This window comes from Nannizzia gypsea, genomic scaffold (assembly GCF_000150975.2).
Source record: "Nannizzia gypsea CBS 118893 supercont1.3 genomic scaffold, whole genome shotgun sequence".
Taxonomy (NCBI): Eukaryota; Fungi; Ascomycota; class Eurotiomycetes; order Onygenales; family Arthrodermataceae; genus Nannizzia; species Nannizzia gypsea.
In genome coordinates, this window is record NW_003345199.1 from 2826459 (window position 1) to 2848831 (window position 22373).

General features: G+C 48.2%; 8 protein-coding genes across 8 annotated transcripts; 5 read left to right on the forward strand and 3 right to left on the reverse strand.

Annotated features, from left to right (window-relative positions):
• Positions 1-438: 438 nt before the first annotated feature.
• Positions 439-2178, forward strand: MGYG_04497 (isocitrate dehydrogenase; the record flags this gene model as incomplete). The annotated part of the gene is made up of 1 exon (XM_003174271.1): positions 439-2178. One exon carries the CDS (start codon positions 439-441, stop codon positions 2176-2178), a length of 1740 nt encoding a protein of 579 aa, XP_003174319.1.
• Positions 2179-3795: 1617 nt separating this feature from the next.
• On the forward strand, positions 3796-4666 carry MGYG_04498 (hypothetical protein; the record flags this gene model as incomplete). Its single annotated transcript, XM_003174272.1, has 2 exons — positions 3796-3924; positions 3986-4666. The coding sequence occupies 2 exons, from the start codon at positions 3796-3798 to the stop codon at positions 4664-4666; spliced, it is 810 nt and encodes a 269-aa protein (XP_003174320.1).
• Positions 4667-4730: 64 nt separating this feature from the next.
• Positions 4731-5566, reverse strand: MGYG_04499 (hypothetical protein; the record flags this gene model as incomplete). Its single annotated transcript, XM_003174273.1, has 2 exons — positions 4731-5087; positions 5153-5566. 2 exons carry the CDS (start codon positions 5564-5566, stop codon positions 4731-4733), a joined length of 771 nt encoding a protein of 256 aa, XP_003174321.1.
• A 694-nt stretch (positions 5567-6260) lies between these two features.
• MGYG_04500 (hypothetical protein) lies at positions 6261-7679 on the forward strand (the record flags this gene model as incomplete). The annotated part of the gene is made up of 6 exons (XM_003174274.1): positions 6261-6446; positions 6516-6552; positions 6609-6829; positions 6889-7112; positions 7178-7311; positions 7369-7679. The coding sequence occupies 6 exons, from the start codon at positions 6261-6263 to the stop codon at positions 7677-7679; spliced, it is 1113 nt and encodes a 370-aa protein (XP_003174322.1).
• Positions 7680-8536: 857 nt separating this feature from the next.
• Positions 8537-8887, reverse strand: MGYG_04501 (ubiquitin-like modifier SUMO; the record flags this gene model as incomplete). The annotated part of the gene is made up of 2 exons (XM_003174275.1): positions 8537-8593; positions 8672-8887. The coding sequence occupies 2 exons, from the start codon at positions 8885-8887 to the stop codon at positions 8537-8539; spliced, it is 273 nt and encodes a 90-aa protein (XP_003174323.1).
• A 1336-nt stretch (positions 8888-10223) lies between these two features.
• Positions 10224-13931, forward strand: MGYG_04502 (hypothetical protein; the record flags this gene model as incomplete). The annotated part of the gene is made up of 6 exons (XM_003174276.1): positions 10224-10277; positions 10339-10723; positions 10799-12877; positions 12939-13230; positions 13296-13411; positions 13480-13931. 6 exons carry the CDS (start codon positions 10224-10226, stop codon positions 13929-13931), a joined length of 3378 nt encoding a protein of 1125 aa, XP_003174324.1.
• A 2321-nt stretch (positions 13932-16252) lies between these two features.
• Positions 16253-20470, forward strand: MGYG_04503 (calcium-transporting ATPase; the record flags this gene model as incomplete). Its single annotated transcript, XM_003174277.1, has 1 exon — positions 16253-20470. One exon carries the CDS (start codon positions 16253-16255, stop codon positions 20468-20470), a length of 4218 nt encoding a protein of 1405 aa, XP_003174325.1.
• Positions 20471-21469: 999 nt separating this feature from the next.
• On the reverse strand, positions 21470-22107 carry MGYG_04504 (hypothetical protein; the record flags this gene model as incomplete). Its single annotated transcript, XM_003174278.1, has 2 exons — positions 21470-21972; positions 22089-22107. 2 exons carry the CDS (start codon positions 22105-22107, stop codon positions 21470-21472), a joined length of 522 nt encoding a protein of 173 aa, XP_003174326.1.
• Positions 22108-22373: the final 266 nt, after the last annotated feature.

Sequence of the window (22373 nt, forward strand, 5' to 3'; positions counted from 1 at the left end):
ATGATTTGTTGAACTCCAGCGACCAAGTTAGATAGTAACTCGCTCTTTCGGATATCAAGGAGGGAAACGATCCATCGAAGTATAAAGGCGGAAAATTAGCGTTGACGTGTTGCTGAAAGGAGGCAATATTGAAGGTATATAGTAGTAAGCTTGTGGCCTTGACCTGGTCAGTACTCCGTACCAACACCTCGCTTCTGACATTGAAGCGAATTGTCCCATTCAGCCCGCTCCGATTCCCGTTAATGCCAACCTTCAGTTTCAACGTCCCCCAATAGACACGAGGTAAACCAACCTGAAAACCACACCTTGGGAACATCAGTCTGTTGGCTCGCGTCCACGTACGGAGATAAAAACCGACCAAAGGCCCCGTTGTCCGAAAAGATTTTTAGTCAACACAAATCCTCTCCAACTTTCATCCTCATAAATCTATCTGCCAAGATGCGTGGGGCAGATCCATTACGGGTGGGTGTTGCGGTTGGGCATGGAACAGGCCCGGAGCTTGCAGTGGTGTTCGAAAACGTCTTGCAAGAACTGGCATCTCGTTATTCTCTAACGATCGAGTTTGTCCGATCGGACAGAATCTATCACTCTTATAACTCCTTGCCTCTTTCGGATGAAAGCCAGAATGCAATTCCCGATATCTGCGACGAAACCGTAAATGACATCACGCATTATCAACAATTCTGCGAACGGGAGGCCAGCCGGGGCCTCAAGGTCATATTTCGAACCGCAATAAGTGCCCAATCACTGTATGCAGTGCGTCAGCAATTGGAAGCTGTCAAGGTCGAGTGCTTTGATAGTGGTACATCATCTCTACTGGTCATTCGAGATCAAGCACAGGGGTTTTATACTGGAACCAATAAACTCGAAAGTGGTCAGCAATCTGTATCAAGAGAATGTGAATTCCGCAAAGAGGTGTTCCAGCACATCATAGCATTCTCTCTCGAGCGGGCAAGAGAGAAATGGGGTGATGACCTCGGAGGGATAAAGACAGTCTTCCTGGTATACAAATTCCACCTCTTTGATGGGTTATTGCTGTCCTGGGCCAAGGATTTGACTGCAGAGTTTGGTATCAAAGTGGAGTTTATTCAGCCAGACACAATGAATAGGAATATGATCGCATTTGGGGTTGGCCGCTGCTTGATGGTGGCTGGCAACGAGTATGCGGATATCATGCAAACAATCTTCCTTGAGAGGTTCAATATGCGGGTTCAAGAAACATCCTGCTCCGAAAACGTCTACTTGAAGCCAGTGTTGAATCGGCTCAGCGAATATCAGACCACACATGGCTCGGCAGACGATATCACAGGCAAAGGAATTGTAAATCCATCCGCTACCATACGTGCTGCTGCGGCCATTCTTGAGCGTTTTGGTGGCTGTGCTGGTATCGATGCCGAGGTTGATGAGACATTGAATATCCTTCAGCAGAATAAGTCAGTTACACCAGATCAAGGGGGAAATCTCACCACCCATGCGTTTGTCGATATCTTCCTACAAACTCTTCCAAGCCCAAGTGTTGGCACGCCAACCGGAAGCGAATTTTCACAGTCGTCCTCTCTGGCCGATGATTCCGCGGACGTAGGTCCAGGGCCAGATTTTGCAGCAGCCTTCATGAAGAAGGCCACGGCTGTTGTGGTGGTGGATTTTCAAAACGACTTCATCTCACTCGGGAATCCAGCAACCATGAGCCACATAACGGATGCACTTGTTCGTGTCCTTGCCTTTTCCAGGTCTCATGGGCAAGAGATCGTCTTTATCAAGCATTTAGGCGACCAGCGTTATCAGAGTGCTAGCTGGAGACATCGAAACCGCGTTCAGAGCCGCAAAGAACTCTGCGTAGAGGGAACTTGGGGAGCTGATCTGTTCCCAGCCCTCTCGCCGGCGCCCAGTGAAAATATATTCACGAAGAAAGCTCAGTTCGACGCATTCCAAAGCCCCGAGTTCGAAAAGTATATTTCTGAAAAAGGGATTGAGCACATCATTCTCGTGGGCCTGTATGCCGACATATGTATTGACGCAACTGCTAAGGCAGCTTTCCAGAGAGGTTTATGGACTACTGTCGTCCAGGATTGTACGACAGCTCTGCACTTGAAGGACGAAGACATCTTGGGGTACATGCAGAAAGTTTATGGTACCAGAGTTGTGGAAAGTGAAAAACTCTTGAGAATGCAGGCATAGAGAGTCTTGTCAGAAGATTGACCCTTTTTGGTTATCTCGGCCTTGACATTTCCACAATTCAGAGTTATGAATATTAGAAACCGTTATATCTCAGGATTGAAGTTGTCAGTTTTTGAACGCTATATTCCGCATTGTGTACCTCGGTATAGCATTTTTGTCCATAATTTTTCGGAGTTAAATTTAGTAATGATTCTTTTGATGTATGATAATCCACCATCAGATAATACCAATATATCCACAAGGGATGAGATATTTTGCTAGGGTTGTTGTGGCAGTTCATGTTTGGATCCATTCCTTGAATGCCCATGAATGCAAAAACAGCCAGCTCATACAGCATGGGGTATAGAGAATCATTGCATATTCCTATTCAGGCTTATGTGCCCTCTCTGAATTCATGGCGACTCTCTTATTGGAACAGCAAGTGTGAAGCAATCTATTTGACAGTTTGACAAGCCTCCCGCAGAAGGCTTGTCTTGTCATTCGAGGTTCTGTCAACATCGCGACATGTTTGGCATCGATAGGGAGCCCTTGGCTACGCGAACAATCTGTTGCATATGCAGGTCGTCACCAAGCAATACAGCCAATATTGTGGAGATTGGGATATGGACCGAACCCAGTAGTTAGTCTTGCTAACTGTGGCAATTCTGGGTAACAGCTGTCAGCCAACTTCAGCTGAGCTTCGGTTGTTCCCTGTATCCTGTCATTAAAATCCGGGCTTGATGCTTTGTTTTGAAGGGCGGACGGTTTGTATACGTACTTAGTTACGTGTTGGCAAGCCATGGATTGACCTGGGTTGAACGGCTTGTCGAACAGGCATCTTGTTTCGTTCGTCTTGAGTTCTTCGTGTCTGCAGTGTTTACGAGGTTTACTCACGTGACCCGTTGGCCCTTTCTAACCGCAAGCCAACCTCGCTTCTTCGCACACCTCAACAGCCTCCCACCCCTGCGCGATGCAAGGGAGGATATGCAGGGAAGAGCGTGAAAGAAGCAAAAGACGAGAGAGCTGCAAGCTTGCCAAAGCCGTCTCTGCTCCATACGGAGTACGGAGTACTGTATATGTAGCTAACAGCGCGAATGGACAATGCACGGACTGAAATATACCCTCGTGATGTACGTCCCCTCGAAACGAACAGACTAACTGGGTGACCACGGAAGAATGGGAGCAAAAAAAAAAGGATAAAAGCAGCCAACCTTGAAGTCTTCGAAGTGATCTCCACTCTCCCCGGGAACCCACATCTTAAGCTTGCCTTCGCATCGTCCTTCAAGCGGGCAGGGGGTCCTAGACGAGAAAACCACATCCAACCTTAAACAGGGGGCCGTCTTTGTGAACAACGATGAAATGTGGACTCATATGAACATCTCGATAATGGAGGGTATCTGCCCGATGACGAGATTGTGTGGTCGAGATCTGTTCAGATGGGGGTTCCAGTGGTGAAACAGGACCCTGATGGTGGGCGCCGAATCTCATTTCAGGAAGGCAGCTGTTGAAAGGTTGCTTTATTGTATGGAGTGTATAATATAATATGGCCGGGGACTTCCACCTTGTCAGAAGCTCGACAATGGTTGTTCAACTCCCTGTTTAATGCCACGCACCTCATATTACCCTTAGACTCGAAATATGGCCATTGATACATCAGTATGGTATAAGCCGCTGATCGGACGGCGGCTCAAAGCACCTACGCGATATGTGTTTGAAAAATGGAGTGGAGTATCTGGCAAGGAACTTATTGCTCACCTGCATTCAATCGTGAGACGTCTCAATACCCGCGGAGGAGAAAACATGCGCATTTACACTGACACATATCTAGCGTGATAAAGCTTGGCCACTGGGCGAGTACCCATGCGTGGGTGAATGGATATTCCTGCTTCCTAGCATTTCAGCCTTCAAACAGTTTCCGGAGATTGTACATCGTGCAAAGAAGGGTGCTGTAATCCTTGACATTGGCTGTTGTTTTGGGCAGGACCTGCGTCGTCTTGCTGCTTATGGAGCACCTACAGAGTCAATGTATGCTCTCGATATCAATTCGTCTCTCTGGGATCTCGGCTACGAACTATTCAAGGATGCAGACCGAATGAAGGCGACTTTTCTTGAGGGAGACTTTCTCCAGGAGAACTCCGCGCTATCTTGCTTAGACGGCAAAACTGATATCATCATTGCCTGTCAATTCCTACATCTATTCGGGTGGGAGAACCAGATCAAGGCTATGAAGCGGGTTGTGACGCTTTCGAGGCCGGGGACAATGCTTATCGGATACCAGCAAGCTAGATTGCAAGCAAGGGAATATATAAGGCCCTGGGGGATGATGTTTTATCACAATGTTAAATCATTTCACGAAATGTGGGAGATTGTGCAGCAGGAAACAGGGACACGCTGGAAAGTCACTGCATACCTTGTGGATTTACATGAATGGGGAATGGAAGACGAGGATGTAGAATGGATGCCGCAAGACAGGATGGGAATCAATTTCGTCGCTACAAGAGAGAAATAGTCACATGCAATGGCTCTGCATAAAGCGACCATGCACCCATACATACACTTATATCTATGTACGATTAGACGCCCTGAAATGCCTCAATGAATTCCCCCACAATTTTCACATTCTCGTCAAGATCAACCTTGAACGGGGCACAGTGGCTCTGGGAGACCTCTTTGATCTTCCACTGCTGCCCAGTTCCTGCGATCATGGCATACTGAACGTCTTTCGGGACCGCGACGTCATTAGTAGCCACAACATAGGCCAATCGGTCCTTAAATGCAGGGTCTGCGCAAGCCGATGGCGGTTGGGGAGAAAAGAACGCCAGTGAAGAATGAGGTTTCAGTTCCTGTTCAGTTTTCTTGGCGAGACCATGCTCGAAATCAGCGGCAAACACGTTGATGGGGTCCTTCGGGACGTTGAGACCAGGTGCAGGCTATCGATTTTGTGCATGAGCATAGATATAAAATTGAATGTCTTATAGACAGGGACCTGACGTACGTTGTCGAGCAGGATCCAAGGGGGAAGCGTACCCCCCTGAATACCAGCACAGCTCAAACCCTCGGGCACAAGGAAAGCGCTGAACAATATCATGCCGAGGATTCCTCCCAGTTTGCCTGCCCGAGTCCGCTCCGTCTTCGACAGCCCTTTGGCGGCTGCACAACCGGGCATGCTCCCGTAAGAATGCATGACAAGAACTACATCTTTACCTTCGGTCTCCACGAGCGGCTCCAGAATGGAGCGAACAGCTTCGGCGTCTGTTGCGCAGTCGGCCGTTAAAGGATTCTGCGGCTCCAGAGACGGATATTCGGCGTAGCGAGTTTCGAACCCAGCCTTTTCTAGCGAATGGATGTACGGGGAGTAGAAATGCTCTGGAATCCAGGCGCCTGGAACGACAGCAATCGTTGGCTTCATGTTGTTCGAGATTTACGCGAGGTAAGCTGGTGTATAACAAATGGCTCAAATTGTGATATTTAATGGGTTGCCGCTCTCTTCAGATGTCCCCCGCCCCCAACTATATAGCCAGCCTCCTACCTAACTAGGTTGCATCCCGAAAACGATACCATATTACACATGATTATTGGCAGGGTTATATACGGGATCCAAGCTCGTAAACAAACGAGGCGCTGGCTGTGGCATTTAGCGTCCCCCCAGCATCATGCGGATATTATTGTCCTGCCGTCTCGGAGACCTAGGCCAAGGTGTCGAAAATCGCCAGGGGATCTACCCGTTTTCCGCAGGGTACATCAATGCCCATCAAGACATCGTTGCTAATATCGCCGCGTTACGAGGTCTTGGAGAGAGGGTGAAAACCCCTTCCAGTATATACATGGGGCCGGCGGACTTGGGGCATGATTTCATTTAATCCAGGGCTTGCAACCGTTCACTTTCATTTCTCCTCTTGATACCCCTTGATCCCGATGGCTCCTGCTTTATACAAGGTCTCAAATACATCTGTTTCGATGCTACTAAACGCCGTCTTAAATGCTTGACACTCCCTTCGATTCTCTTTGTTCATCCACTCTGCCCTTCGTCTTCTGAAGCAGCCAGTGAACCCTGTTTGCTTGTTCAACTCCAGTGTGCACCCCGCTCAACATCACACGGTGCGATGTCGTTGGACTTCACCCCGCCGGCGGGAATTGACCTGTCTGAATCGCGGCAACCACAGCTGTACGCTGCATTTATCTCCACTTTCTGCCTGGCAGTAGTTGCTGTTGCTCTTCGCCTGAAGTGCAGACTTGGCCATCTGCGGCCAGGACTATGGTGGGACGACTACATGATATGTGCTTCCTTGGTATGAGATGAAAGGATGATATCAATTCTACTTCTTTGGATTAGCCAATTAATCTAATCACTTGCCTAGCTTATGACAGCGGGAAATTTCGTGGCCATGGTAATATGTATGTGGCATGTCAATTTGGTACATATGTTCCGTAACTGATTGGATGACATATAGGGATACCTAGAGGACTTGGAAAGCATATATATCCATATGGCCTCAAGGGTTTTGGAGACTTCTTTTTGAATCTCTTCGTCATTGAGATTCTCTACACCCTATCTATATGCTTCACGAAGTACTCTATCCTATTATTCTATTGGCGAATTTTCAATGCCACCAGCATCCGTATCCCAATATATATCATTGCCAGTCTGGTAACTGGATGGGGTATTGGGGTGGTAAGTTAAGAGCTAATCTACCAATGAATATATGTATGCAGCTAACAGAACAAACACAGATTGGCACAACCATCTTCCAATGTCTACCAATTCAGGGCTTCTGGGACAAGACAATTCCGGCAGTATGTGGAGTTGATGTGAACAGTTTCTTCATTGGCAATGCGGTGCCGAATATTGTAACCGATTGGGCCTTGTTGCTCCTGCCACTTCCATACATTTGGCGTCTACACAGGAACACTGTCCAGAAGCTTGCAATCTATGCAACTTTCCTACTCGGTGGATTGTAAGTATCTAATCGCTCTTCAAAATGCTGGTATGCCCTATCAGTAGCTAATCTATGGCCTCTAGTATTTGCATCATATCAATTATCCGACTTACTATAATGCTGGAAGCCTACAAAGTCCCTTCAATTGACGTTACATGGGTGTTCATCGGCCCATCCACGTGGACTGCTGTCGAGACGAACATCGGAGTCGTTTCAGGTACTAATTTTCCACCTAATTCTGAAAGTACACAACGCTGATCCTCTTCCTCTCTAGCGTGTCTACCTTCTCTCCGTCCCCTGCTACGGCATTTTGGTGGCTCAACAGAACAAAAACCATCATATAACCCCCGCGAAGGACAAGGCTTCAGTGGAGGCAGCGGATATTCCTACGGCTCTGCCTGGGCCAAAAAAAGCCCATACCACCGTAACGGGACAGACAACACCACAACAACAGAAGGTTATTCCTCCGACCAGAACTTGACGGAGATAAATGTTCGTACGTCCGTGGATGTTCGAGGAGAGGAGATAATGAGCAATAACGCAGGATATAACACTGCACGATACAATAGTAATGCCCAGCCATGAGAAGTTAAAATTTTAATTGCATATGTTTTTTATGGCTGATGGAAAGGATACCCCCGAAGGTTGATATGGTTTGAGAGAGGAATGTCCCCTCTAGTACTAACGGAAAAAAAAAGGTGAACCGGAATGTCACCAATCTTACTTTTGCACGTTTGTTTATTATGGCTTTTTTTATTCGCATTATTACTTTTGACGGTTACCTCATGTCCAACCACGTCTGTCTCTATTAGCACATCCAGTTTCTCTGTATATAAGAAGCCGTGTATAACCTTGCGAATGTTCAGAGCCGATAATGCACTAATTAAATGTTTTTAATTCTCCTTACGATGTGGGTACTTCTTGATTCAACTAGTTAACTGAGCTTATTTTGACCTGAGAATTTTGAAGTATGTTTGTCTACAGCCCGATGAAGGAAAATATGTGAACAACAAGCGTGAGTTTCGTCTCGAAAGATGAGTCTAACGCGTCGATAGCATTGTATGTAGACTAAGAGGAGCAAAACCGGTAGTCCGCCTAGTATTTCAACTTTCAACTTCTGAAGGGAAGCAGAAATCTGGTTGAAGTGACGGGGGGGAAACCGTGGCTCGTTGCAGCATGGATATGCAGAGGGTGTGGAAGCACGACTATGATTACACTTGTTTTAGAGAAAAGTAAAGAAAATCAAGGGGAAGGTAGGGAATAGCGGCTGTGGAGTATGCGTGAACAGGGAGGTGGATGACCGTTGGCAGACAGATGAATAAAAGGCTCTATCAAGGGAAGCACCGAGATGTTAGCATCTGTTGAGAAAAACGGATTTAGACAAGCGTGACGAAAGTGCTTACTTCGTTTCTCATGAAGTTGGATTTGATATCTCCATCTGCTCAACCACCGATCTGTTCCTGGTGCACCTCCAGAGTGTCACCGTCCTGCATGTCGAGCTGTAATAGTAGAATATGTGAGTCAGCTTTCTGCTTAGGACCAGGAAAAAATCAGGCAGAACCAGGAGTGTTGCTTACAGTCTCGGGAGAGTCATCTGGCCGGACCCTTGTGCCGTCGAAGAGGAAACGAACAGTCGAGAGTTGCTTGCCTTGTCTCTCGCAGAAGGCATCCATTAACTTCTTCAGTTGCGTGCTCCTCTTGATCTTAAAGAAGACTTCGTTGTTGTTATCCGTAACCTTGATATTGAGATGCTCAACCGGAGCAGGCATGGTCTGAGGGGGAAGGTCGGCCATTATTTCTGCTGTTTTCAGGCGTTTGATACAACGGCCGGACGTGTAGATGCAGTGGTATAAGCGTGAGCAGCGGAAGATCTGCAGGCGCAAGTAGCAGAGGTTGTAAACGGTTGGAAGTTGAAGCGTTGAGAGATGAGAGTGAATGCTGTGATCTCTTCGCCCCCGCAAGAACCTGCGCCGGCAGATCTATTTTCCGGTGTATCGGGTTTTGTCCAGGGTGACAGGACGGGAAGACGTTGGAAGGAAGAAGAAAATATATTTGACAGACGGAGAGAAGATAGAAAGAAACAGAAAAGACAGTCCAGCTGTTCGGCGTGGTATATATATGCTCTTTGACTAGACCTGGTGGTGTCCTCTACTTTGCTGAGATGGAGGGCGTCGATGCTGACCCTCCTTGCCACCCACAAGCAGTGAGTTCTTTTGGATATCAACACTGCCAATTCAATGTACCTACCTATTCACTGGCTAACCAGGACGCTTCCGCTCAGTGTGCGATTCAAGGTAACATAGGCCCATTCAAGTGAAGGAAGAAGAAGGTGGTAGAGGATCTACGGGCTAATGATATCAAATGATATAAGCATGCCTGACCAAAAACTCCTACAACGAGGCCAAGTGTCGAAACCAGATCATCCAGCTGTACAAATGCTGCAATGCTCTCTATACGCAAAGGGGGGAGGATGCAAAGACCCCGAGCTGCCCCAAACCTGCCTTACTTAAGTTGAAGTTGAAGCAGATTGAAAATGGTGATTTGTGATGATGGTTGGCACTTGATGGTACGGCACTGGATAGACACCCAACACTGCACGCTATGTAAATACAACGTCTATAATGATGTATAATAGTGTACCATCACTCAATATAATCAATTAAATAAGCCTTATTCCATGCTGCATGTAACAACCGTCATATCTTTGATCCCAGGGGGAAAAAGTCAATCAAGAAGTAGAGGATTGTCTTTGGTCTAAGACGGTCGTGAGCACGCTAGAGATTCCAGAGGAACCTGAACAAACATTGAAACGCCCTTCCTTTTTACAGGGAGAGCTGGCTGTTCCGAGACTCTAATGACCGCCTATATGACATTTGTTTGAAGAAAGAAAGAAAAGAAAAAGAAGAAGAAAAATTGAAGCCGAAAAAAATAATATTTGAAGTGTTCGATCCACGTGACGCTAGTACGTTTTGGGCCTGGTCGCGTCGCGCTAGTTCGTCTTTGGAAGCTTTGCGGTTTTTATGTCGGAGGCGGAAGAAAAGCGAAGAAAGAGTAAATAGAAGGCGAAGAAAGACGAAGACGCCAACAACAAGACAGCAGCAGCAGGGTCTATCAGATCAAGGCTAGACGATGTCTTCAGTCTCTGAGAGCTCCGTGGACGAGTCGGATTCCATGTACTCCGATGTAAGTTCGGTGCTTTTCCGCTTGGGATGGGGGATGGGAAACTGACAGGAATACCTACTAGGTCTCACCAGCTCCAGCGAGCCATCTTCATGGCGTCGAAATCATCGCAATAGATAGCAGCGATGATGGTGGGTACGAGAGAGATGACGGGAGACAGGCTATAGAGCTGGATGATGGAGATTCCGAAGAGCAGGACTCTGAGATTGTGACGGATAACGAGTTTGAGATGCAGGCTGGGTTCGGTAACGACGCCTCAATGGAGGACGAAGAGGACGAAGGAGACGAAGAGATCAACGGAGAGGATGAAGATGAAGAGAGCCGTGATGCCGAAGACGATGAAGAGAGCGTTGGGGATGCTTGGAAGGCGAACGGAGTTCTTCACAATGGCATCAACGGCACATTACCTGCGCCTGCACCGGTCTCTTATCCATCTAAAATTCGCACAGGTGGGTTGACTTGGAGGGGATCAGACTTTATTTTACCTGGTTTGCTACTGTGATACTAATGTATGGTGAGTACAGAAACGATCACACTATCTGAAACCCCCGAACCACCCCTCCTTCTACCAGCAGGTGTAAAAGACGCTCTTCATCCACTACAACACACTGCAGATCGCGTTGTCAGACAGATAGAAGCCTATGCGCAAAGTCTAGACAACTTTAGACGACAAGGGCTCCAACCGGGTGACACTCGAGCATTTCAAGAAGCGTGCAAGCTTGTGAAGAAATATCAGCAAATCGCTGAAGATACTGCAAAGGAACTATCACAACCCACCGGCGCTCGGAAATCACTTAGGTCTTCCACTCTAGTGAACCTCAGCCAGAGTTACAAGCCAAACGTATCCGTTAGCAAGGATGAAGAGGCCAGTATCAGACGGTGGCAATTAGAGGCTGACACATGGGGGTTGGTTTTCCACCTGCTTGCGGTTGGCGATCCTGAATCGCACCTTCAAGCGCAGCTTAACCAGAAGACAGCATTGCAAACCCTCCATCGATACTCGACGGACCACGATATCTGGGAGACCTTTTTGAAAACCGACCATTTCGCAGTGGAGAACGCTGTGATGCTAAAATGGCTGGAAAACACTGCAAAGGCTGGCATTGAAGTCATGGAGTCAACAATTTCTAAGCTGGAAATGGATGCGAACCGAGGTGAGGGCTTATGGGCTCATGGCTGGCTATACACAAAGGAAGCTATCAAGGGTGCAAAACGACTACGATCATGGCCCCAACCCCTTGAACCCGACGACCCAAGTGTCACCGCTTCTCTCCTAAGTTCGTCGCATAAGGAGCCTCTAATTACTCAACTTGATCCCGATGCGGTTACTCGACAAGGTCTCGGCCTCCAGAAACAAGATCAGTCTTTTGAAGAGGCAACATGGCTAGAATGTTGGAAGATGATTAGAACCGGCAAAGACTGGCTGTCTATTCGAGAATGGGCCAAGGAGCGCCTTGAAAGCTGGCGAGCAATCAGTTTGTGCGGTTCTGCTGGAGATTCGTCTCTTTCCGCCAATGACCCTGCTCACTCTAGTCTTCTTCGAATGATGAATTACCGCTCCCAGGAGACTTGGAGAGCTGCTTGCTCAGTCCTTGCCAATAACCCCAACTCCAACCGTTACGAACGGGCCGTTTATGCCCTGATAGCTGGAGAAACCGGTCCCGCATATGAAGTCTGCCAAAGCTGGAGTGACTTTGTTTACGTCAACTGCAACCATCTTCTTCTTTCCCGGTATCGGGACTTTTGCAAGCAGCTTCAGCGGAAACTTAGCTATGCTCCCAAGGGCGAGGTTGAGCTACGCGTTGACCCTCCGCAGTATAACAGCATACGCAACTTTTTGGATACATTAGTCAAAGACCCACGAACGGCTAAGGAATCCAAAAACCCATATTGTACCATACAGGCTGCGATATTGGGCCAGAGCTATGACCAATTCTTTAATCTCCAGGCGAACGCTCTAGCCAAAGTAGCCCAAGAGAGTGGAGAGCCTACCCTTATACCCGATATTAGCTCCATGAGAACCTTTGACCAGCCAACATTGATTGCTGCGAAGGATAACGATTCTCTACGGCTTACGGCGCATCTATACCTCATTTTGCGCGCTGTCGGGCTGGTTCGTTCTGATTCGCATTACTCTGCCACCGCTTCTATCAATGTGGCAAGGTATATTGACTTCCTCCGGGAATCTGGCGCAACGAGGGATATCCCACTCTATGCTTCCCTTCTCCCCCGTGATATGGGCAATGAGGTCCTTGGAAAGGTTCTCATCGAAGTGACCGATCCATCCGAACGAGAATCCCATATTCAAATGATGAGACGTCTTAAGATTGACACTTCTGCCATGATCCAAAGCCAATGGCGATGGGTGCTGAAGGAAGCAGACGAGAAATTCGACCCAAAGCCGATCAAACTTATGAGAACAGTTACAACTGGTGGTGAGCGGCCAGGCAAGATCGGACATATCATGAAAGGATTCATCTCGAGATCCAAAGTCTCAGCGGAAGATGAGAAGCTGATTCGTTGTATCGACTGGCACCGATATATCAATGGCCAGTGGTCGAGAGTATGTATTCTGGGAACATACCTTTACAAACGATTCATCAGTGAGTATTCCCTCCATTACTTGGATTACTAGATATATGGCTTCTAACCGGAATTATTTAGCTGCCGGTAAAATCTCTACTGCTCGCGAAATGTACAAGCGCGCAAAGCTACATCAGACTCTCATTGACATGACCAACCGTGGCCAAGGCCCATCACTGGAACTTGTGCAAGAAAACGGCGTGTCCAGCCCTACCTCAGATGCCATTTCCGTGCAGCAAAAGGCTAAGGTGACCGAGAAGCTTACGCGTGAGCAACTCTTTTTGCAGTCAGAGACCATGCTAGAACTCGAGCAGCTCCTTCAGTCCTTTGATGCCATTGAAAAATGGGGAGATCTTATGGACGACTATACACAGTACGTTGCTGCGCCTCTGATCGTCAGCAAACGATGCACGGTTGACTAACTGAGTTTGTGTATAGTTGTTCGGATGCATCCCAGAAGCCCGCGATAAAGAAGAAGCTCCATCCCGCTCTAGATGCAATTACCCGTGCGATAGAACCTCTTTGTACCGACTGGCTCATTCAACCAATTGATGGTGAGTTTGCTCCATTTTAATAGCCGCTTTTAGCTATTTCCTTTCCGCTAACATGTGTATCCATTAAGACGCCGAGGCCAAAGAACTCGCTTTTATACGATCAACATACCTCCCTGAGATTATCCTGGCATACCACACAGCCCTCTACTATTCAGGGCACATACTTGGCCGCGAAATCCTTGCTCAATGCATGACTCTCGCTACCGTCGTTTCATCGTCGCCGACCATAACGGAAAGCTTTATGGCATCAGGGCGGATGGGCGAGCTCGTAGATGCGCTTACCTTGTCTAGCTTTGCAATGATGGGCACAGGACAATCTAAATTGAAGCGTAAGCTTCCTAACGGAGGGACCAACGATATCTGGAGAATCCGGCCGATCAAACTAGATGAGAATGAGGAAGACGGACAAGACGATGATATCCATGATGACAAGAAAGTCAGGCTTAATGGAGGCGAGAATGGCGCGAATGGGAACCATGTCTCCGGGGTTTCAACACCGGCTGCAGTCCCAGTAGCATAGAGAGAGCGCTAGAGGTAACCTGGTCAGGACAGGACGCGGACGTCCCTTTTTTTTCATATGTTAAAATGTCTGATGCTTTTCCCCTTCACCTCATTTTATTCATACATACATGGCGTGTACGGTCAGCCACCTTTTCGATTCCCTTTTACCATTTCATTTCCCTTTGATTACCCGACTAAGCGATGGTCTCGACGTTTCATACATGGGCGCAGGTAGCGGTGGAAAGATGACCTGTTGTATTATAGTTCTCCATAATCACCAAAAACTAAGTCAGTGTCGTGATTTTCCTACTTCGGTATCGAACGCAGCAAGCAATGTCCATTATCCGATTCCAGCTATTATTGGAGCAGAAGACCATCTGCAATCCGACATCGTTAGTGTTGCTGCTACTTCGTACTCTGTCGGAAAAGCGGTTGTGTACTCCGTATGAGCTGAGAAAAAAGCCAGCTATTGAAAACTAGTCAACATAGCGAATAGTTATGCATGGCAAAGAACCCCAAGAATTTGATCTCTCACCATTATTGGCTCCATTGGGATACTGAATCAATCAGCTTGGACAGTCGAGCTCATACGACGTACCCGTAACGGCTCCCTATATCCTATGGGTATTAATCTTGGATGCCCCATCGGTATACCCGTGCCTGAGCAGGCATCATCGACCCAGGGTGCAAACCTTCGCGTTCTGCAGCAGAAACCACAGCAACCAACCAGATCCAAGCGAAAGCTGCCTCAGAAATAATTTTCTCCCAAGCCTTGGAAGCGGCCGGGATTCTGGAAGGGTGCCCCTTTTACACCCTCTACGATTCGTTCTGCAGAGCCGATCAACTCTGTCTTTCTCGCGCTCGAAACCTGCCTTGTTGTCTTGGACTTAACACGGAGGGAGCATAACACTCTACAGAGTATCGTGCTCCGTATAAGCCGGAAACTCCTGGATACGCATACGCTCGTTTTTATCGGTTCAAAGGCATAACTCGCGCATTATGCCTGGGTGGTGGTGCCCTGCTGGTGGCCGTTCCCGTATCATATCCTGTTTCACGAGCTCTTCATCTTCAAGCATAGCGGTAAGCTAGTGGCCCCCCGTTCGCCCCTGGGCCTCTACCGTCGAAAGAAAAGATGAAACTTGGCAGAGTGTGGCAGTGTCCTCGGGCCTGATGATTTGCTGGATCGCTTTAGTATCTGGCGTCTCTGTGGATCCCGACTATTGCTTGGGTTTACTCCAAGAAGGCGCAGTCAGAAAGAAAAATACTTGGACTGTATGAGAGGTCGAGCTGCTGTTGTCTCCCGTTTGTCGCGTCGAATCGCAACCAGGTTCGGTCTGAGGGTGAGGCGACGGCTACAATTGGCCTTCTCCAGCGGTTTAGTTATCCTTTGGTTTTTCATGGCTTGGATAAAGATTATGATATCATCGTCTCTGTGGTTGGCTCGACGTCTGCGCTCCTTGCTGCCAGGCAACTTGTGACTTGGCGACAGGCGTGAGATTTGACCTCTTCTTTTTTCTTTTCGTTTGAAGGGAGAGAGAACAAGCGAGACGACCTGTACAGAGTATACGGATATACGCATCCTCAAGGCTGTCGTTCCGTTTTGTCGTGGTGCTGTTTGTAGAGTAAGTAGGCCGCCGGGCCGCAGTTATATTAACCATTGTTGTTGGTTCAAAGTTCTTTCTGCCGTTTGGGCGAGCAATAACACAAAACTCCAACTCCAACAACTCCAATTCCAACCTCAACCCCAACCTCACTTTTGCTTCCTTCACGATGCCAACCGATCTTCCTGCCCGTCCCTAGCTCTCCCACTTGCGGAGTGACATGCTGACGGGAAAAGCCCAGCAGATCCCTTTTTACGGCCTGCCCAGCGCTCGCCACCGCGCAGTGACAGAGCCTTTTGGACCAGGCACTCCGCGGAAATTAACAACTCCTGCTTTCTTGCTGTAAGCTCGCCTTCCGTCAACTTCTTCGTTATCCCAGGACTCTCGCTACGGAGTTTTACTTGGGAGATGAGAAGCTGAAGAGCCTGCTCTGTTTCTTTCTTTTTACTCCGTACTTTGGCTTCTTTTCTTTTTTAGTTACCCCGGTGCTTTAGCTAGTTATCGTGGCTCTCGATTTGCTGACCTTCGCGTGCCTGACCAGAGCTTGATTCAATCCTGGATCGGTGACAGTTACACTGTTGTGCCAGACGAATATTCACCCAGCTGTTATTCGTATGGTCATGCCAGATCTATCTATAACCCTCCCACGCCATTCGATTACCTGCGCCTGATAAGGGCTGCATTTTGAATTTCATTTTACAACCACATATTTATCAATCATCCAAAAACTCGCTGAGAGATGGAGCCGTCAAAGGACGATGCTCCCACCCCGTCAACTCCGTTGCGGCGGGAACGAGCCCCTACGATCACGATTGACACGTCTGCCGTCAACAGTGCGTCCAATGCCGGAGGTCCTGAAATAAGGACGGAGGAGCCGCAGGGGGACACTCAGCCAGGAGGCAGCGAGAGCAGCAATAGCCAGTCGACGGATTCTCAGGGACAGCAAGAAGGCGCTTTGAACCCTTCATCCGAGAGAGAACGAGAGCCCCGGCCTATTTCACCGCATAATATCTCGTCACCTACCTCGAAAACTGCCGATCCAAACTCGCAAAACTTCCTATCTGTTCCAGGGACGAGGTCAAGGGGAAATTCCCTTGACTCTGAAGATGCTAATTCTCCGCGCTCGCCGGGCAGCGAAACATGCGTCCCGTCATCGCCATCGACCGGTGAGCACCCTGGCAAAGGGGCAGCAGGCAAGGGAGATGTCGACGTGAGAAACGATCCCGATGCTTTGAAGCCTGATCCTAACACGGAAGACGACTTTGTGGTGGAGAATAACAAGTTTGCCTTCTCACCGGGCCAATTGAACAAGCTTCTCAGCCCGAAGAGTCTTTCTGCGTTCTATGCTCTCGGAGGTGTGGCAGGACTGGAGAAGGGCACACGGACAAACCGCTCAACAGGTCTTAGCATTGATGAAACCGTTCTAGACGGCACAGTGTCCTTCGAAGAAGCTACCGATACCAGTACTCCGGAGCACACTCCCAAAACGTCAGGAAGAACGATGAGTATGCCACACAATGCAGAAGACGTCGCCAAGGGTAATGATAAATTCTTCGACCGAAAACGTGTTTTCAGTGACAATCGACTCCCCGCAAGAAAGACCAAGTCTATCTGGGAGCTTGCTTGGATCGCCTATAACGATAATGTCCTGATTCTTCTTTCCGTCGCCGCCGTCGTCTCACTTGCATTAGGTATATATCAGTCCATTACAGCTACTGGAAATGAGGCCAGAGTGCAATGGGTTGAAGGTGTAGCTATCATGGTTGCCATCGTCGTTGTTGTCGTTGTCGGAGCAGCCAACGATTGGCAAAAGGAAAGACAATTCGTGAAGCTGAATGAGAAGAAGGAAGATCGCAACGTCAAGGTCATTCGCTCCGGCAAGTCGGTGGAGATCTCGGTCCACGACATTCTCGTGGGAGACGTCATGCATCTTGAACCCGGTGACATGGTGCCAGTCGATGGTATTTTCCTCGAAGGTCATAACGTTAAATGTGATGAATCGTCTGCCACTGGTGAATCCGATGTGCTTCGAAAGACTCCTGGAGACGTTGTCTACCAGGCGATTGAAAACCAGGAACCTCTTGCCAAGTTGGACCCCTTTATCTTGTCCGGTGCTAAGGTATCCGAAGGTGTTGGCACATTCCTGGTTACCTCGACCGGTGTCAACTCGTCCTACGGTAAAACATTGCTCTCCCTGCAAGATGAAGGCCAAACTACTCCTTTGCAGCTCAAACTCAACGTTCTCGCCGAATACATCGCAAAGCTGGGTCTTACTGCTGGTTTGATCCTGTTTGTGGTTCTGTTCATCAAGTTCCTCGTCCATCTGAAAAACATCCAAGGTGCTACAGCAAAGGGACAGGCATTCCTTCAGATCTTCATCATGGCTGTTACTGTTATCGTTGTTGCTGTACCCGAAGGATTGCCCCTGGCCGTTACTCTTGCCCTTGCATTCGCAACAACACGAATGTTACGAGATAATAACTTGGTTAGGCTGCTCAGAGCTTGCGAGACCATGGGAAACGCTACAACCATTTGCTCAGACAAGACCGGTACTTTGACTCAGAACAAGATGACTGTTGTTACTGGAACCTTTGGACTTATAACCAACTTTGGAGAGAACAGTCCATCATCCAGTCAGCAGAATCCAGATGGCACCAACCAAACCTCAGAAACGAATAATGTTTCTCCCGTTGACTGCATCTCTTCTTTGTCACCCTCGGTTAAGGAATTACTACTTGATTCCATCTCTCTAAACTCGACTGCATTTGAGAGTGACGAAAAAGGAGAAACTACCTTCGTCGGTTCCAAGACCGAGACCGCACTACTCACCTTCGCACATGACTATCTAGCACTAGGATCTCTGAACGAGGCAAGGGCCAATGCAGAGATTGTCCAGCTTGTTCCCTTCGACTCGGGCCGGAAGTGCATGGCTGCAGTTGTTAAACTTCCCAGTGGCAATTACAGGATGCTGGTTAAGGGTGCCTCTGAAATTCTCATTAAGAAATGCACAAAAGTCATTGAAGACCCAACTAATGAATTGAGCGAAACCGAGCTTCACGAAGAGGGGCGAGCTCATCTGAGAGATATTGTGGAGCAATATGCGTCCCGCTCTCTACGAACTATTGGCATCATCTACCGCGACTTCGAACAATGGCCGCCCCAGGGAGCTCCAACGCAAAAGGAAGACCGCAAGCAAGTTGTTTTTGAACGTGTTTTCGAAGACATGGTGTTCCTAGGTGTCGTTGGTATTCAGGATCCTCTTCGCCCAGGTGTTACCGAATCCGTCCTCCAATGCCAAAAGGCAGGTGTTTTCGTCAGAATGGTAACAGGAGATAATATCATGACAGCCAAGGCAATTGCACAAGAATGTGGTATTTTCACCCCTGGAGGCCTTGCCATCGAAGGACCGGTGTTTAGGAAACTCAGCTCGCATCAAATGAATCAGGTGATCCCACGTCTGCAAGTCCTTGCTCGATCAAGTCCCGAGGACAAGAGAGTTCTTGTTGCTCAGCTACGAAAACTGGGTGAAACTGTTGCTGTGACTGGTGACGGAACCAACGATGCACCAGCTCTCAAGGGAGCAGATGTCGGATTCTCCATGGGTATTGCCGGAACAGAAGTGGCTAAAGAGGCGTCCGCTATTATTCTTATGGATGACAACTTCAATTCAATTGTGAAAGCGATTGCCTGGGGCCGAACTGTCAATGACGCTGTGAAGAAGTTTCTGCAGTTCCAGATCACGGTCAACATTACTGCTGTTGTGCTTACATTTGTCTCTGCTGTGGCCAGTAACGACGAGGAATCCGTGCTGACTGCCGTCCAGCTGCTCTGGGTGAACTTGATCATGGACACCTTTGCTGCTCTCGCTCTCGCCACCGATCCTCCCACCCATACAATTCTTGACCGCAAACCGGAACCTAAGTCGTCCCCGCTGATTACGCTTACGATGTGGAAGATGATTATTGGCCAATCTATCTACCAGCTTATAGTCACATTTATTCTCAACTTTGCTGGAAGGAGCATTCTGAACGTCGGCCACTCTGAATTGGAAGACCGGGTATTCAAGGCCCTTATCTTCAACACATTCGTTTGGATGCAGATTTTCAACCAGTATAACTCGCGCCGAATCGACAACAAGATAAATATCTTCGAAGGACTCCTTAGAAATAGGTGGTTTGTTGGCATCCAGTTCATCATCGTGGGCGGACAAGTCCTCATCATCTTTGTTGGTGGTCAAGCATTCTCGGTCGAGCGCCTCGGTGGAAGAGACTGGGGTATTTCGTTGATTCTTGGACTGATATCCATCCCGGTCGGCGTCCTTATCCGCATGATCCCAGACAGCTTTATCCGGATGCTCATCCCGAGCTATTTTCGTCGGAAACAGGACAAGCCACAGGTATACATCTCTGACGAGGAACAGCGATATGAGTGGAACCCAGCCCTTGAGGAGATCAGAGATCAACTCACCTTCCTTAAGAAGGTACGGGGCGGTCGACTTAACCTACTGAAGTATAAGCTCCAGCATCCAGAGACTCTCATCCCTCGTTCCCGAAGCAACTCGAAATCATCCGTACCACAGACACCACAAGGCGACGAGCACGAGAACGGAAACACCCAGCCGCCAACTCCAAGCTCACGCAGCCGGTCTCGCTCCAACTCTGCCTTCGGGCCCGCTGCGGCCATGGCTGGTGTCGTGGCGGGCAGCATAGCAGGCTGGTCCCCCGTTGGCCGATCAGCCGGCGAACAGGAATCAATCAAGTTCTCAGGCACAGGAAAACACTCTGGTCTTGATCAGCAAGAGGGCATCGAAGTCCATCCAGACACGAGGGAGGACGATCCTATCCTGACAGATTACTCACATACAAGCAAGGTGCCACCAAGTCAGAATCCAGCTCTGACTCCCGAGTTCTCTCATACCCGCCCAACAAGCAGAACATCAACTGAGGGAAGAAGCTGAAATCTAGCCCTGTCCGTCCGAAGACAATAATTCACATAAACATAGCACGACGAGAAATTTACCTCGACATCCTCATTATGCAACTGCTTATTCCACGGCCTTTGATACTACTCGTTCTGCTCTATTTCTTTTCTTCCTCTTACTCCTTTTTATTTCTTCTGCCTAAACAGTTAACATGGCATATACCACTACCCACCACCAGCACCGGCACCTCAGGTTCGAGGCCATATCATATCCAAGTCGTCTTAATATCCCGTTTTTTTCTTTTTCTCCCTTTTCTGGACTGTGACAACAACCGAAGTCGATCAATCACTTGCTTCTCATAACCACTATCACTGGACCAATTATTTGTACGCAGGGTCCTTCTCCTTTTTTTCCTTCATCTGATCCTATCCTAGATTCGAAATTCCGTGGTCCTTTCTCACAGCCTCAGGTCAGCTAGGCGAACCAAACCAATCGTTTCTTCGCATTCCACCCTCCCCCTCCCTTTTGATGCTTTACTTGTTTGTTGTTGGTGTTTTAATAAATCTGCATGGCGTCAGGGATAAGTTTTATCATTCATTCATCCTCTTGTGTTACATCTTTTGTTCTTTCTTCTTTCTTCTTCTACCTTGACTTCTACGTCACTTTATCTTTCTCATGTATATACCTTCGATGACTTAAAAGAGGTCCTTTTTTATCCTCTGCTTAAACAATATTTTCCCGGGGAGGGTGGCTTAAATATCATATCCCTTTCTGGGTATCTATTTGAATAAAAATATATAGAGATATTATCCTGCTTTCTTGGATTCTTTGGGCTGTCTTTCATTGATTGTAGTTCAATAGCAACTTGGTTCCATTGCTTCAGTTTCATCCGCATCGTTATTAAAATACATAAGTTTCATAGCAAGAAGGGCCATATCAAAGGTGAAAGAAGAAGAAAAGACATAAATGTCCTCTTTGATATCAGTTATGGCAAGAAAAGAGTAAGAGTGAGCGGGGTGAGAATAAAGCATCCATTCACTCATCCCAGATCGCAGCCATCGCCTTCTCTTCTTCCTCTCGCTTCTGCTCCTCCGCGAGCTTCTCCTTCTCACGTCGCTTCTTCTCATTTGCAATCACGGTACGATCGTACTCCTTCTGGCTATCAGATCTAGCCACTCTCTGGCCCAATGCATTATGAATCATCCTAGTAGCCACTGTAGTCTGCTTCTCGGGACGCTTGGAGTAGCTTGAAGAGGTACGCGAGGCAGTGCTGGTGGTAGAGCGGCAGCTTGACTGGCGAGAGACGTTGGGAGTTGGAGGAGGGGCGCGGATGCCGGCGTTGGTGTTGCTGCTGCGGCCGGAGTGGTGATGGTGATGGTGGTGGATGTTGGGTTCAGCTGGGGGCGCGGTGATGGTTGTTTCGGCGTCACTGGCTTCGTCGTCGGAAGAGGAGAGGTCTTCGTCTTCCCAGGACTCGGCGATCTTGTTCAGACGGACGCCGCCGCGGGGAGTGGGAGTGTGGGAGTCGACGTTGATGCCTAAAGCTGCTGGTTAGTTGATTACTTGTAGTTGTATCGTGTTATGTCGTGTTATGTCTTGTGCGTGGTTGGTGATATTGCAAAAGACGGCTTGTTATATGCAGTGACGGACGCACCTGGACGACTTTCAGCCATGTTTCTGGTCTTTTGCTGGTGATGTCAAGGTAGAAGGAGAAGTGGAAGTTGGAAGTTGGTATAAGAAGAGCAGGAAGAGGAAGAAGCAGAAGCAGAAGAAGAGAGGCCGTTAAATAGTTAACCAGGGAGACTTCTTCCGCTTCACTTGGATATGCCAGTCACTGACTCTCACTCTCTCGCGCTGTCCTGTCCTCTCTGTCCTGTCCTATCTTCACTATCTCGACTGGCCAGCAGTGTCCAACAGCTCTTTTCTCACTGATAAGAAG